At 44.0% G+C, this 15,141-nt stretch overlaps 1 protein-coding gene across 6 annotated transcripts in view; it reads left to right on the top strand.

The window, feature by feature from the left end:
* Nucleotides 1-15,141, top strand: part of Nsd3 (nuclear receptor binding SET domain protein 3) — a 110,717-nt gene that overhangs the window by 69,726 nt on the left and 25,850 nt on the right. For 5 of the 6 annotated variants that reach the window (XM_076553774.1, XM_076553777.1, XM_076553776.1 and 2 more), the window contains exons 9-14: nucleotides 596-641; nucleotides 3,612-3,742; nucleotides 5,064-5,192; nucleotides 6,014-6,140; nucleotides 7,225-7,422; nucleotides 7,789-7,962. In XM_076553774.1, the coding sequence (XP_076409889.1) occupies nucleotides 596-641; nucleotides 3,612-3,742; nucleotides 5,064-5,192; nucleotides 6,014-6,140; nucleotides 7,225-7,422; nucleotides 7,789-7,962 (805 nt within the window). Of the gene's footprint in view, nucleotides 1-595; nucleotides 642-1,636; nucleotides 2,866-3,611; nucleotides 3,743-5,063; nucleotides 5,193-6,013; nucleotides 6,141-7,224; nucleotides 7,423-7,788; nucleotides 7,963-15,141 lie in introns of those variants that run through there. The other variant, XM_076553778.1, reaches the window with a different exon arrangement.

Raw genomic sequence — 15,141 nt, 5'->3', positions numbered from 1 at the left:
ATTGGCAGAATAACTTCTGATCTCGCTCTCCTGATGTAGGATCAAGACCTTGTTCATAAGACACCTCAGAAAGTGCTGTTGCAGTGTCCCAGACTTATAAGCTTGTTGTAGCAGCACAAGTGTTGAGCTTCCAGCTGTATGGAGCCAGATAGCACTGCACACAGAGAGGGTCCCGGTCTCAGCACCTTAGCTGTGAGTGCAGGCGTGAGTTACATTAACCTGAGTGTCATAGTAAGTAACAATTTATCCTAATGTCTTTGGGGTGGGAGGGGTTCATAGCAACGTTGGGGCTGGCCGAAGAAACAGCCCCCCTCCTGCCTCCCAGACTCTGAGGAAAATGCTCTGGTTCTCTTCCTGTACCAAGGGAGTGGTGGGAAGCTTTCTCGGAAGAGCATGTGGCTGTGTGTTGGCACTTGGTATTCAGCACAGGCAGATAGGACTTAACCCTCCCTGCCCCAAAGATGGGGTCGAATTCAGACTCTTGGTAACCATTGGTCACTCGTCACTACCTAGATCGATGAAAATGTGATTTTTCCCTCTATTTTTTAAAAGTGAAAAGCTTTCCTCTTAATGCTGTGGTTTTCTGTCCAAACAGGTTGAAACAGGTCCCCAGGCTTCCCTGAAGACTGGATTACAGAAAGGTGAGTCAGTATTATGATGCTGCTTGGCATTTCTTGGATTAAACCAGTTTTTAAGAATAACTTTTTTGTACTTCATGTATTTTTTTTTTGTCTGTCTCTGTCAATCATTGTTGCTCTTCAGTGTGAAATTTCATCCCCCTCTTGGTGTGCGTGTGTGTGCACATATGTGTATTTGTGTGTATTTGTGTGTGTGTTTGTGTGTGAGTTCGTGTGGTGTGTGTGTGTGTGTGTGTGTGTGTGTGTGTGTGTGAGAGAGAGACAGAGAGAGAGAGAGAGAGACAGAGAGAGAGAGAGAGAGAGAGACTGACTTTGAGTTGATCCTACCTCCACATGAAAAGTCTTTCATGTTTTGGTAAATTGGAGAACACCATGTAGACTTGATATTGTTTCCAACTTTTCTCCGTAAGATTTGGGATTTCATTGGCTTATAAACTAGGGATGTGACGAATCCACTTTTTTGGTATTCGACTGAATACCGAATAGTAGCTATTAATGTTTGTCAAAAATGGACTCTGGCAAACAGACAGGACAGCTTGACTGGGAACAGTGTTGCCACACTTACAGTGCTGTACAATCTTTTTGTAAATTGACCCATAGCATAACTATGGCCACTATTAGATGACCATACGTGAATCTATTTGAGAGATGCACAAAGTTTAAGAAGCCTTAAACTTATATATGTGTTTTCTGTGTGCAATCTGAGTATAGTACAGACTCCATAGCATGACTCATGCGATTTGGGTGAGCTCAAACTGTATCTAATACCTGTAGTTTACTCTGGGCAAATTGCATTATTTAAAAATAAATAAAATAAAACACCAGCCTCTCTGCATTCTCGGGGAGAAGTCTGCAGCGATGGTCTCCGTGGAGATCCTCAGCAGAACTGAACGCCTCTCGGAGGGAACACTGCTTGGCGGAGCTCCAAGAACAGACATCGCGCTCGATCGCTGCGAGATTAGGAGGCCTGATTGCGTTGTGTTTCCACCATTCCACAGGGTCGGCGGCGGACCGAGGAGTGCAGGGCTCTGTCAGATTCAGTGACAGCTCCGTCTCCGCAGCGAATGAGGAAACTGTGGACTGAGATTCCTGTACAATTTCATCCCAGAAACTCCAGACTTGGAGTCTCCGTGCAAGATTTCTTTGTCGGCGGCTCGATAAAGTTTCTTTCGTTTTGATTTTGATTTTGCCAATCATCATTATTGGCATCCTCTGGCCTGGTTTCTTCAAGACTCTGAACAATTGCTTTAACATTCAGATGATTTCTCTCTCTTTTTATTTTTTTGTCTGAGCTGGATGGGTACAGCTTAAATCATGGGTCCAGCCTAAAAACCACCATTAACTTACCCTGATCAATTCCAACATGGACTGTTTTGTTTTTAAATAAAGCATCATTAATACACATCTGCAGGGTTTTGCCAAATGGCCCAAACTGTATACATTACAATCATTAAAAGCTCTTATTATTTTTTTTAACATTAGTGCCGTTATCCTGGAGGACAGCATGGCAGCTGTCTTCAGCGGTCTGTCATTTTTCTAGCATTTTCAGAAACTCATCGGAATTGGCGGTACCTGTGTTTCCCTTCGAAAGCCTCTCAGTACAGCACTCCTGTTCCTCTGTTAAAACTCCTTGTTAATTCAGTGATCTCTTAGGCCAAGGAAATATTTTGTGGTGGTGTTCTGGTTCCACACACCAGCAATGAAAGAGATAGATTTGTGTCCTTGTGTTTTTTAATCAGCGTTAACCTGGGCAGGCACCCTCTGTGTAGCTGTCAGGAAGCATTCAGTGCAAACTTGTAGGATGGGATGTGATAACGAGGTCCCAGGAACCCGAGCAGTCTCCCGAGGCCCACATCTTCCACCACAGAACATGGCTATACTCCAAGCGCTGCCCCCATCCAGCCTGTTGCGGATCTTCATGGCCTCAGGAGACTTCTTTCTCCACAGTCTCTTCTGGACTGCACCTCCACCATAGCTGGCTGGGCTGCTCTAGATGTGTTTGTTGTATGGAAAGTTTGGGGGGAAAATCGAAAACACAAACTGTGGGTGGCAATATTAACCGTCTCCTTGGTTCCTTGGTCTTCACCGTGCCTACCTGCACATTTCATCGCGGCTGTCTCTGTATAGCCCACTGCATTAGCCCAAGAGGTTGTTGCTCTGTAACTTTTTGCACTATTGTTTTGGCTGGATTTGTATTACACGCAGTTTTAAAAAAATTTCCACACTATTCTCTGCCTTTTTTTTTTTTTCAAATATGTATTTATTCCTTCCCTCCCAAAGTCCGGAGGCCTCTACTCCGGTCCTTGGTGATCTCCTGTTCTTGCACACTGCTTGTCCATCACAGCCCTCAGTGATGTGCCTCCTACATGGCCTGACAGTGTAGGCATGCTGCAGCACTTGCTAACGGTCACAACAAACGCCACGTTACCAGGAAAGAACAATTAGCAACGTCCAAATTGATTTGGGGGATGAAAATCAACTGAATTGCAAAATTGGGGGGGTTGAAATGGCACTATCCGTGTACGAATCGAATACAAATCAAAGATTTGTCACATCCCTAATAAAACAAGATGGAGATGTCTCTGCAATCATATCTGTAAAGCGCACTGTGTTGGGTTCCATGTCTTCCCGTACAAAACCGAAAGGCTCTCTGAACTGCTCCAGATCAATTGGCTGGCCTTCAGTTCTGATAAAATGGATGTCTAGATTGGAACTTGGGCTCTGTTGGTGAAAATAGCGGTAGAGCAGAACTGAATTTAATGTTTCCTAGCGCAGTTGTAAGTGAGCCACCTCTACCAGGAAGGCCAGAAGCTCCTAAAGTTCTCACTTGCAGCTTCAGTGCCCCAGAGAGCTGTGAATTCCCCTCGACACACTTAAGATGAGTTTGGGGAAAGAAAACACTCTCCTGCAAAACAAATGAAAGCAGTAACCCTAAATACTACTTTAGGATTAATTTCAGTGTGTTGTGTTAAGGTGCCAGCGAGATTTCAGATTCCTGTAAGCCTCTAAAGAAAAGGAGCCGCGCGTCAACTGATGTGGACACGGCTAATTCCGCCTACAGAGACACGTCTGACTCCGATTCTCGAGGACTGAGCGACCTGCAGGTGAGTATGGGCAGGGGTCTGGCCAGACTGTTCTTTCCTGCCTTGCCAGCCACCGTAGCATGCTTCCGTGGGAGAAACCAGGGAACCGTAAACGCTTGTGGCGGGATGTAGGGCTGGACTCTTGGTTACCGCGATAATTCAGTTTACCTGTTTGGTAGGTCTGGGTAGGTCGATGCCCCTTCTTCCTTGCTCCATATGCAACTCTCTGAAAATGGAAGGGAATGGCCTTCCCCAAGGGAAGATCTGCATTCTCCTGCTTGAACCTCCAGACAGACTTTCAGGGTCTGCAAACCACACCCATCCAAGTCAGGTGCTTTATGCGGTGGTGGTGGTCAGCCTTGTTTAAAAAAAAAAAAAAAAAAAAAAATTAAGGTCCAGGTATGATGGAGCATGCCTTTAATCCTGGTGCTCAGAAGGCAGATCTTTGAGTTACAGGCCAACCTGGTCTACAGAGCCAGTTCCAGGACAGCAGAGCTACACTGTGAGACTTTGACTAATAATAATAACAACAACAATAATAACAAAATAAAAACTTGTAAAAATATGTTTTTGAGACAGGGCCTTGTGATATAATCCTGGCTGGCCTGGGACTTTCCATATACACCAGGCTGGCCTGAAGTCACAGACACCTACCTACTTCAGCCCTGGCGAGGTTAAAGACGTAACTTGGCTAGAAAAAAAAAATTGCTTTGGTTATTTGTACCTTACTTTGTAGATTTCTTACATAACAGAACCAGAGGAGTTTTGTCATTGTTGCTTTTTAAATATTAGGGGCAGTTTCTCTCAGATGACAGATATGTAGCATCCCTGGGATGAAAGAAGGAAGGGAAGGAGGGAAGGAGTGAGGGAAGAGAAGGGAAGGTAGGAAGGAAAATAGGCAGCCAGGAAGGAAGGAAGGAAGGAAGTCAGCCAGGCAGGAAGGAAGGCTGGCAGGAAATCAGGCAGGAAGGAAGGAAGAAAGGAAGGAAGTCAGCCAGGCAGGAAGGAAGGCTGGCAGGAAATCAGGCAGGAAGGAAGGAAGGAAGTTAGCCAGGCAGGAAGGAAGGAAGGCTGGCAGGAAGGAAGGAAGGAAGGAAGGAAGGAAGGAAGGAAGGAAGGAAGGAAGGAAGGAAGTCAGCCAGGCAGGAAGGAGGGCAGGAAGTCAGCCAGGCAGGCAGGAAGGAAGGAAGGCAGGAAGGAAGGAAGGAAGGCAGGAACACAGCAAGCTGGCAGGAAGGCAGGCAGGCTGGTTGTGCTGAGACAGATCTGAGCCAGTTGATCGAGGCCTTGCATTGTGTCTGCAGGATTGTTTTTTCTTTATCCTGTGCCGTTTTCCAAACAGGTAGGCTTTGGGAAAGGAGGAGACAGCCCCTCAGCGGCTGCAGATGCAGATGCTTCTGACTCCCAGTCTGTGGACTCCAGTTTGTCTCGGAGAGGCGTTGGCCTCAGTAAGAAGGACACCGTGTGTCAGGTAGGCAGGTGGCTACCTGTAAACACGTGATCCCGTTCTACCAGCATGTCCTCGGCGCCTGGGTTTTTATTTCATTCTTTTTTTATTAGATTGCTTTAAAGCTGTAGGTCCTAAGGCTATTGGTGGTTCTCCTTGTCCTGAACTGGAATATTTGTCATTCATTGGGTTTTGCCATTTTGTTTTTGAGGGTCTCACTTTGTAGCCTGGTCTGGTCTGAAATTTGCTATATAAACCAGACTGGTTTGGGACTAGTATGCCACCATGCCCAGCTACCTATTCCTTTTTAATTTTTTTTAGTTATTTAATGTTACATTTTATGTGCATGAGGGTATGTGCACCACATGTTTACCTGGTACCTGAAGAGGTCAGAAGCGGGAACTGGAGTTAACATATAGCTGTGTGAGCTCCATGGAGGTGCTGGGAACCAAACCTAGGGCTTCACAGAGAAACCCTGTCTCAAAAAAAAAAAACAAAAAGAGAAAAGAGAAATTTGAATTCTTGGGTCCCATTTTTAGACCTTCTATCTCAGAATATTAAGAGAGGGGCTGGAGAGATGGCTCAGAGGTTAGGAGCACTGACTGCTCTTCCAGAGGTCCTGAGTTCAATTCCCAGCACCCACATGGTGGCTCACAGCCATCTGTAATGAGATCTGGCGCCCTCTTCTGGCCTGAAATCATACATGCTGTATACATAATAAATAAATCTGAAAAAAAAAAGAAAAAAGAGTATTAGGAGAAAAACCCAGTGGCCTGCCCTTCAGCGAGTACCCTGGTCAGTTCTGATGCTCTCGTTTGAGAGCTGCTGCTTTCTCGCTCTTGCAGGTCTGTGAAACCGCCGGTGATTGTCTGCTTTCCTGTGACGGGGAGTGCTGCAGACACTTTCACCTGGAGTGCCTGGGGCTGACTGCAGCCCCTGAGGGAAAGTTCATCTGCGAGGAGTGTGAAACGGGTGAGCTGTGCTGTGGAAGGCCGAGTCAGGAGGATGTGCTGGGTGGTGTCTCCCGGGACTCTGTCTCTTTCTAGTTAAGCTGCCCTCCTCCCTCCCATAGGTATTTCAGCAAGTTAAGACATCATACGTTATTGAGCTTCCCAAGGTCAAAAAAGCAGTCCAGATTTCCACTCACAATGTGCCCGTGACCCCCATCCCCCCCCAAAAAAATAGATAAATTAATTTTGTTTGTTGAGTATGTGAATCAGGCTGTTTTGCAGCTGGGTCTAAGAGCTGAGTGTGCACACACACACACACACACACACACACACACACACACACACACAGCAGCAGCAGCAGGTGGGATGGGAGGGAATTTTTTTTAATTTTTTATGAGTTATAGAAGTCTGGCGTAGGTTGAGTTGGGCTAAGACAAGCTCTTGTGTAAGTGTAAGCCAGGCTGGCCTTAAATTCTTGAGCCCTTCCTTCACCTTTGAAGTGCTGAGAATTCTAGTTTTAGGATCTCAGTTTAGCTGTGTTCTTGCATTTTTAAAAATTTATTTTGTGCATGGGTGTTTTGTCTGTAAGTATGTTTATGTGCATGCCTGGTGCCCAAGGAGGCCAGAAGAGGGTGTTGGGTACCCTGGACCGGAATTACAGATGGTTATGACCTGCCAAGTGGGTGCTGGGAATCAAACCCAGGTCCTCTGGAAGAGCAGCAAGTGCTTGTGACCACTGAGCCATCTCTCCAGCCTCAGGTTTCTTTTTGTATGCTGAATTCGAAACTATAACAGCAGAATTTCTCTCAAGAGCCCCTCTTTGATATCTATAGCTGCTTCTCTATAAAAGGACTAGTTAGCTTATGTGGAGGCACGCACATGTAATCTGAACACTAAGGAGACTGAAGCAGGAGGATGGCAATTTTGAGGCTGGTCTGAGGTACATAAAAAAGTCCTTACCTCAAAAAATCCAAGTGCTGGGATGCAGCTCGTTGTCAAGAGTAATTGCCTGCATGCCCAAGGTCCTGGACTTACTCCCAGCACTTGGAAACGGACTATGCTTTAATCAGATGTTATTTAACCCATGTGTGTCATCGGTTTTCTAGGCCAGCACCCATGTTTCTCATGCAAAGTGTCTGGTAAGGATGTGAAGCGTTGTTCCGTCAGTGTGTGTGGGAAGTTTTACCACGAAGCCTGTGTCCGCAAATTCCCCACCGCCATCTTTGAGTCGAAGGGGTTCCGCTGTCCCCAGCACTGCTGCTCCTCCTGCTCTGTGGAGAAGGACATCTACAAAGCAAGCAAAGGTACGCAGGTCTGGAGAAGGGAGGCGTCCAGAGTGCAGTCCGCACGTATGCTCAGCACAGCCTGTCGACAGTGGCGGGCCTTCTCTCTGCTTATCTCCGAGTTGAGAAGCTGAGCCAGAGCAGCGGACTTGTCAGGAGTTCAAACTACACTAAGAATTCCTTAAGTATAGATGAGTATTTGATTCCTTTGGAGGATCCCTACATGATTATCAGCTTGCATTTGGGGACTGGGACGTCTAGGAATGACAGTCAGCCTAGTGAAGATCATTGGTAATGACGGTGACCAGTGTCACCTGGCGGGGAGCCCTGCCCACAGAGCATCATAGCCAGCATGCTGTAGACCGATCTTGACCTGTTTTCACACAGGGCGGATGATGAGATGCTTGAGGTGTCCAGTCGCCTATCACTTTGGAGATGCGTGTGTTGCTGCTGGAAGCGTCTCTCTGTCGTCCCATGTTCTCATCTGTAGCAACCATTCCAAACGGAGTAGTCATTCTGCAGCTGCCGTAAACGTAGGCTTTTGTTTCGTTTGTGCCAGAGGTGAGTGTCGACCCGTTTTATTTTGTGTTCTGACTTCATTGGCATATTTCTCCATTTAAATGTGTCTCTGCATCGGAGAGAGCTCCAGATGTTGCATAGTACTATGTCCTAGGAGTGCTGAACCCATCCTGCTATTACTAAAGGAGAACATTTCAGGTAGACATCCAAATCATGAGAAAGTTAATTTTGCCATAAGCTAACATCTGCTTTTAAAAAATACCTTAAGCTGGGTGTGATGGCCCACACCTTTAATCCCAGCACTGGAGAGGCAGAGGCAGGAGGATCTGTGAGTTTGGGCAAGGCTGGTCTATATATAACAAGTTCTAGGCCAGCTGAGGCTATATATAGAGAGAGACCCTGTCTCAGAAAGAAGAAAACAAGCAAGCTTAGAATTACAAGTTAGTTCTGTTTGATATTTTCACTAGTCGAAAGAGTATTCTCCTCTTCAGTTTTCTGTTAAAGCAGCTCCTCCCCGCACTGTTGGTCGTCGTCGTTAGCTGATTGTGTCCCGTGGGAAGCAAGGCTGGCATGATTGTTGCATGTTTTGATCTGCCATTGAGGGTCTGATAAGATGCAGCCGCGGCCACCCATGTGCTGCTTTAGTTAAGAGCACCCATAGAGTTTCCACATGTGTGAGATTAACAAGCTGAAAACAGTACTGGGGGATGGTATTAACAAACTGAAGTTCATGGTGTGTCTTGCTTTTGTATTTGTGACAAAACCATGACCAAAGCAGTTTATAGAAGAAAGCATTGAATCGGGAGCTTGCTTACAGTGTCAGTGTTTAGTCCGCGGCTGCCATGGTGGAGAGCATGGCAGAGGCAGGCACGATGCGGGAGCAGCAGCTGAGAGCTCACCTGTTGAGATAACAGCCACAAGGCAGAGAGGGAGCTAACTGGAACGGCTTGAGCTTTTGAACCTCAAAACCCACTCTCTCGTGACACACCTTCTCCAAGAAGGCCACACCTCCTAATCCTTCCCAAACAGTTCTACCTACTGGGGACCAAGAATTCAAACATGAGCCTAGGGGTCATTTTTACTTTCAAACCATCATATTCCACTCCCTGCACCCCTAGGCTTGTGGCCATGTCACTAGACAAAATGCATTTAGTCCAATTTCAAAAGTCCCCATAGGCTTTCAGTCTCAAGACTATTTAAAGTCCAAAGTCTCGGGCTGGAGAGATGGCTCAGAGGTTAAGAGCACCGACTGCTCTTCCAGAGGTCCTGAGTTCAATTCCCAGCAACCACATGGTGGCTCACAACCATCTATAATGAGATCTGGCGCCCTCTTCTGTATACATAATAAATAAATAAATCTTAAAATTAAAAAAAAAAAATTAAAAGTCCAAAGTCTCTTCTGAGACTCAAGGCAGCCTCTTACATGTAACCCTCTGTAAAATCAAAAAGCAAATTATTTTAATTCCAGCACATGGGAGGCAGAGTCAGGTGGATCTCTGTGAGGCCAGCCTGGTCTACAAAGTGAGTTCCAGGGCAGCCAGGGCTACACAGAGAAACTCTGTCTCAAAAAACAGAAAACAAACAAACAAACAAAAGGCAAATTATATACTTCCAACATACATTGGCACAAATATATATTTCAATTCCAAAATGGGGAAAGGGAGTTTAATGAGAAAATATGGACCAAAGCAGTACCAAAGCCCAGCAGGGCAAACTCCAAATTCTGCACGTCCATGTCTGATGTCCAAGAGCTCTTGAGATCGCCCTCCTTCCAGCCTTGCTGACTGCAGCCCACTCCACAATTCTCCACTTGGACTGGTGCCACACTCCGTTTGCAGTTCTCTTTGGCAGACATCCCGGGGCCTGGAGTCTCCAACACCCTGGGATCTCCCATTGCAATCCAGGCTTCACCCTCACAGCCTCACACAGTGGCCTCTCAGGGTCTCTGTGCAGAGACTCCCCTGGCACACACCTGGCCTCAGCATCTGTCCTTCACTGTGGAGGAAGATTCCACAACCCCTTTACTTATGTATCCTTCTTGCCTCTAAAGCCAGAGCCGTGTAGGGGTGCTTACTACCAAGTTCTGCTCCTCTGCTTTGGATGGGGCCTGACCCCCTCCTTGGATTACATTTGCATAACCTTTGATTAGTTGCTGCTGTCCTTGTTGAGTAGGTTTTCTTTGCTTTAGAAGCAAAAGATTGCTTAGACATTTCTTTTTCTTTCTTTTTCTTTCTTTCTTTCTTTCTTTCTTTCTTTCTTTCTTTCTTTCTTTCTTTCTTTCTTTCTTTCTCTCTCTCTCTCTCTCTCTCTCTCTCTTCCTTTCCTTTCCTTTCCTTTCCTTTTTCCTTTTTCCTTTTTCCTTTTTCCTTTTTCCTTTTTCCTTTTTCCTTTTTCCTTTTTCCTTTTTCCTTTTTCCTTTTTCCTTTTTCCTTTTTCCTTTTTCCTTTTTCCTTTTTCCTTTTTCCTTTTTCCTTTTTCCTTTTTCCTTTTTCTTTTTCCTTTTTCCTTTTTCCTTTTTCCTTTTTCCTTTTTCCTTTTTCCTTTTTCCTTTTTCCTTTTTCCTTTTTCCTTTTTCCTTTTTCCTTTTTCCTTTTTCCTTTTTCCTTTTTCCTTTTTCCTTTTTCCTTTTTCCTTTTTCCTTTTTCCTTTTTCCTTTTTCCTTTTTCCTTTTTCCTTTTTCCTTTTTCCTTTTTCCTTTTTCCTTTTTCCTTTTTTCCTTTTTCCTTTTTCCTTTTTCCTTTTTCCTTTTTCCTTTTTCCTTTTTCCTTTTCCTTTCCTTTCCTTTCCTTTCCTTTCCTTTCCTTTCCTTTCCTTTCCTTTCCTTTCCTTTCCTTTCCTTTCCTTTCCTTTCCTTTCCTTTCCTTTCCTTTCCTTTCTTTTTTTTAACAAGATAGAGGCTTAGCTGAGTGGGGCCTTGCCATTTTGAATCCGGTCTTTAAACTTATCATCTCTTTGAGTACAAGACTTGGCTGTAACATTAAATTTCCTCATGCTCTTTTTCTTCTCAAAGTGTACATTTTGTATTTCTTTTTTTCCCCTATTTGTTCTTTTTCATTATAGATCTGCCTAAGAGTGATCACTAATAGCCACATGACACAGTCAATACTAGGTTGTCTTGAAATCTCTGCCAACATTAATCCAAAACTCTTCAATTTAGCCTTTAGCAGATTCTAAAGACAAGGGCAAAAACCAGCCACATTTTTTGGCCAAAAATATCACAAGAATAGTCTCTAAGCCACATGCTTAATATTCTTCCCCTTTGAAACATTGAGCTGCAACTTTCATAGTCCACACTGTTTTTACCTCTGCCGTCTTCCAAACTCCTGCTAGGGTGGCCCATTAAGTCCCACCTACTGCACTCAACCTTGCTTTCCTCCTCCAAAGTCTTCCGCATTTCTCCAAAACCCAGCAAGATCAAGCTTGCCACAGCAATATGCCACTCCCTGTTACCAAATTCCATCTTAGTCACTGTTCTACTGCTGGGAAGAAACACTATGACCAAGGCAGCTCATAAGAAGGCGTTTAGTTGGGGGCTTGCTTGCAGTTTCAGGTGCTCCCCCATCATGTGAGGGAGCATGGCAGCAGGCAGGCATGGTGCTGGAGCAGTAGGAAAGCTTACATGCTGCGTCAGTCACCAGGAGCAGAGAGAAAACAAACTGGAAATGGCTTGGGCCCTTGAAACATTAAAGCCCACCCCAGTGACACACCTCCTCCAACAAGGCCACACCTCCAAATCTTTCCCAAACAGTCCCACCAACTGAGGACCAAACACATGAGCCTACGGGGGCTGTTCTCTTTCTTTCTTTCTTTCTTTCTTTCTTTCTTTCTTTCTTTCTTTCTTTCTTTCTTTCTTTCTTTCTTTCTTTCTTTCTTTCTTTCTCTCTCTCTCTCTCTCTTCCTTCCTTTCTTTCTCTCTCTCTTTCTCTCTCTCTTTCTCTTTCTTTCTTGTTTAGATTTATTTATTATGTATACAGTGTTCTGCCTGCAGGCCAGAAGAGGGCACCAGATCTCATTACACATGGTTGTGAGCCACCATATGGTTGCTGGGAATTGAACTCAGAACCTCTGGAAGAGCAGCCAGTGCTCTTAACCTTTGAGCCATCTCTCCAGCCCTGGGGGCCGTTCTTATTCAAAGCACTACACGGTACATAATTCACTGACTGTGATACACACTGTCCATCTTTTTCTTGTTTTTTTGAGACAGGGTTCCACTGTGTAGCCCTGGCTGTCCTGGAACTCACTCTGTAGACCAGACTGGCCTCGAACTCACAGAGACCTGCCTGCCTCTGCCTTCTGAATGATGGCTTAAAGGCATGGGCCACCACTGCCTGGCTCACACTGTCCATCTTTATCTTGGCTGTATTATAATTAAATTCTTTTTTCCCCTTTTTTTTGGGAATTAGTAATCATTATAATTGCCTTTTTATTTAATTAAAATGTCACATTTGTTTTTAACAATTTTTTTTTGCGTTTCCCTCTATGTAGTATTTAAAGGAACTGCTCGATGTATCAAGTCTGTTATGCTATATTTAGACCTTACAGAAGACCCAAACTTTTGTTGTTTGCTTTTGCTTTAGGTGCCAGTTAGTTTGCTGGGAGTACTAGACATCTTTTTTTTTTTTTTTTTTTTTTTTTTAAGGTTTCCTTTCTGTTTTCTCTTTTAAGATGAGCTCTGTCTGGAGGCTGGTCTTAAACTTGTCAACTCAAGCGATCCTTCTGCCTCAGCTTCCCAAGTAGCTGGAACTGTAGGCATTTTATTTACCATGCCAATTTGTAAAGATATAATAGCCGTTAAGTAGGATGAAAGATTATTTTGGGTGGTTTTGCTTTTGAATCTCTCATTTCAAAAAAAAAAAAAAACAAAAAAAAAAACAAACAAACCTGAAAGGAGGTAGGCAGTTAACTACTAAGTAAACATCTGTCTTGGCAGCTTATACAGCCCCTCGTACAGCCAACTGGATTCCTTACACCGGGGCTTTCTACCTATAGCCTCAGTTTCGTAAGCATGTATGTTACCTGCCGTCAGAGTAGGGGCACTGTTGCTTTGGCTGGGTTTGCTGGTTTGCTTGTGGTCTGGAGATTAGACCCAAGCACTCATGCTAGACCAGTTTCCTACCACCCATCCTTATCCCAGCCTGAAGCCAGAGTCGTTACAGTTCCCCGCTTTGAAGCAGGTAAGAGTTCTACCAAAATATCCATTGCTACATTGTCAGATAGGCAAATAAGAAATTATCCCCGTCTTCTGTTACTGAATAGAGTGGTGATCAGAAGGACTGTTTGTTTGTACCTGGATGCATGTATATGAACCATGTGTGTGTGCAGTGCCCATAAGACCATAAGAGGCCATTAGATCCCCTGAGACTGGAATTCGGAGTGGTTGTGAGCCACTGTGTTGGTGCTCCTGGGCATCAGACCCGGGTCCTCTGCAAGAAAAGCCCGTGCTCTTAGTCCACGGGCCGTCTCTTCAACCCCACACTAGTGAATTAGAAATTGATGCACAGCGTTGGAAACTTGAGTGACGGTGATGGCCCTTCCAGCCCCTTCATAATAGTATACAAAAAATGTTGGTTTATAATTAGTGTGATAGCTTACTTTGGAGTATATTCGAAGTCCAGTTCAGTCAGTATTTTAACCAGTCTTTTTTGTGCTGTGTTTCATTTAATAATTGATTGCTTTGTTTTATTTTGTTTAGTTGATTTTCATTTCCTGAGACCGGGTCTTACTATGTAGCTCTCGCTGTCTTAGAACTCACTATGTAGACCAGGCTGGCCTCTGCCTCCCAAGTGCTGGAATTAAAGGCTTGCACCATTACAGCAAGCTACTTTTTTATTCCTTTAAGTTGATTGCTCTTTAAAGCTATTTTAATTTAGGACAGATAGGAAATGGTATACTTACAGAGACTCTTGCCACTTTGTAAAATTAAACTGATACCCCTTAACCAAAAGCTTGATGATAACGTGCATGGGACCAAGTCCGGTGATTCAGAATCAGAACCAGAACCTGTGTTTAATATCTGTTTGTACTTTATTTAAAAGCCCATAAAATGAATGCCCACATATTTTAATTGTATAGTAAATTAACTTCATGTTCTCTCACAGCTTTTTGCAAAAAATTTATTCTAAACATATCAGATATTTGAGATTTAAGGTTTAAATCAAAGTCTTTTAAAGTATAAATATGTAAGCCAGGTATGGTGGCGCACGCCTTTAATCCCAGTACTCAGGAAGCAGAAGCAGGCAGATCTCTGTGAGTCTGAGGCCAGCCTGGCCTGCATAGTGAATTACAGAACAGCCAGAGCTACATAATGAGACCCTCTCTCAAAAAAGCCAAAAAGAAAAAAAAATATGTAATGGTTTAAACTTTCAGGACACCTATTTTTAAGGAGATTAACTATAGTAAATCCATATGCCAAAGAAAATACTTCAATAATTTGTTTTAGTATTAGAAAATGGAGAATATTTTCTCTCTTTCTAGCCTTATTAAGAATTTTTCCGTCCTCATAAAGTATTTTTTCTTAGTTCTTAGTTACTGGATGTTTAAATCATGAAGCTGGGGCCATTGAGATGGCTCAGTGGGTAAAGGCATTTGCTGCCAAGCTTGACGGCCTGGTGTTTGATCCCAGGAATGCCCTCAGTGGAAGGAGAACTGACTCTTGCAAGTTGTCCTCTGGCCTCTACTTACATGCATGTATACACATGCTTGCAAGCACACACGAATTAGTTAATTAGTTAGTTAAAAAATAAAGTCATGAAACTAATTCTTAAGGATGGAAAGGTCTAGAACTATGTTTAGAGCTTTCACACACATCCCCAGCCAACTTGAAACACCATAGGAAATACTGAGATGTCTTTCAGTGCAGTTTATATTATTCACATTTTTTGTGCATCTTGAGTACTCTATGCAATAAAGATTTCTTAATATTCTATGCCTATGTTTGTAATAGAGCTGCTAGGTTAGGGTTTTCTTACTATTTTAATAGTAATAATAGAGTTTATTTTGCGTATGTAAATCACACTCTAATAGACACAATTTGAAACAACTGCCACAGTTACCTTAGGAAGCATTTCCTGTTCCTGTGGGTCAGGACACTGAAGCCTAGGCTGAGTGATTTCCCTCAGGCTCAGCTGTGAGCGGAGGGACGCTGCTTGACCTTCCTCGTTTAAAAGTCTCCTTTCTCTCCCTTCCTCCCTTCCTCCTTCCTCCTTCCTCCCTCCTCCCTCC

Source organism: Peromyscus maniculatus, chromosome 17 (genome assembly GCF_049852395.1).
Source record: "Peromyscus maniculatus bairdii isolate BWxNUB_F1_BW_parent chromosome 17, HU_Pman_BW_mat_3.1, whole genome shotgun sequence".
NCBI classification, from domain to species: domain Eukaryota; kingdom Metazoa; phylum Chordata; class Mammalia; order Rodentia; family Cricetidae; genus Peromyscus; species Peromyscus maniculatus.
This window is presented reverse-complemented; position numbering and strand designations above follow the sequence as displayed.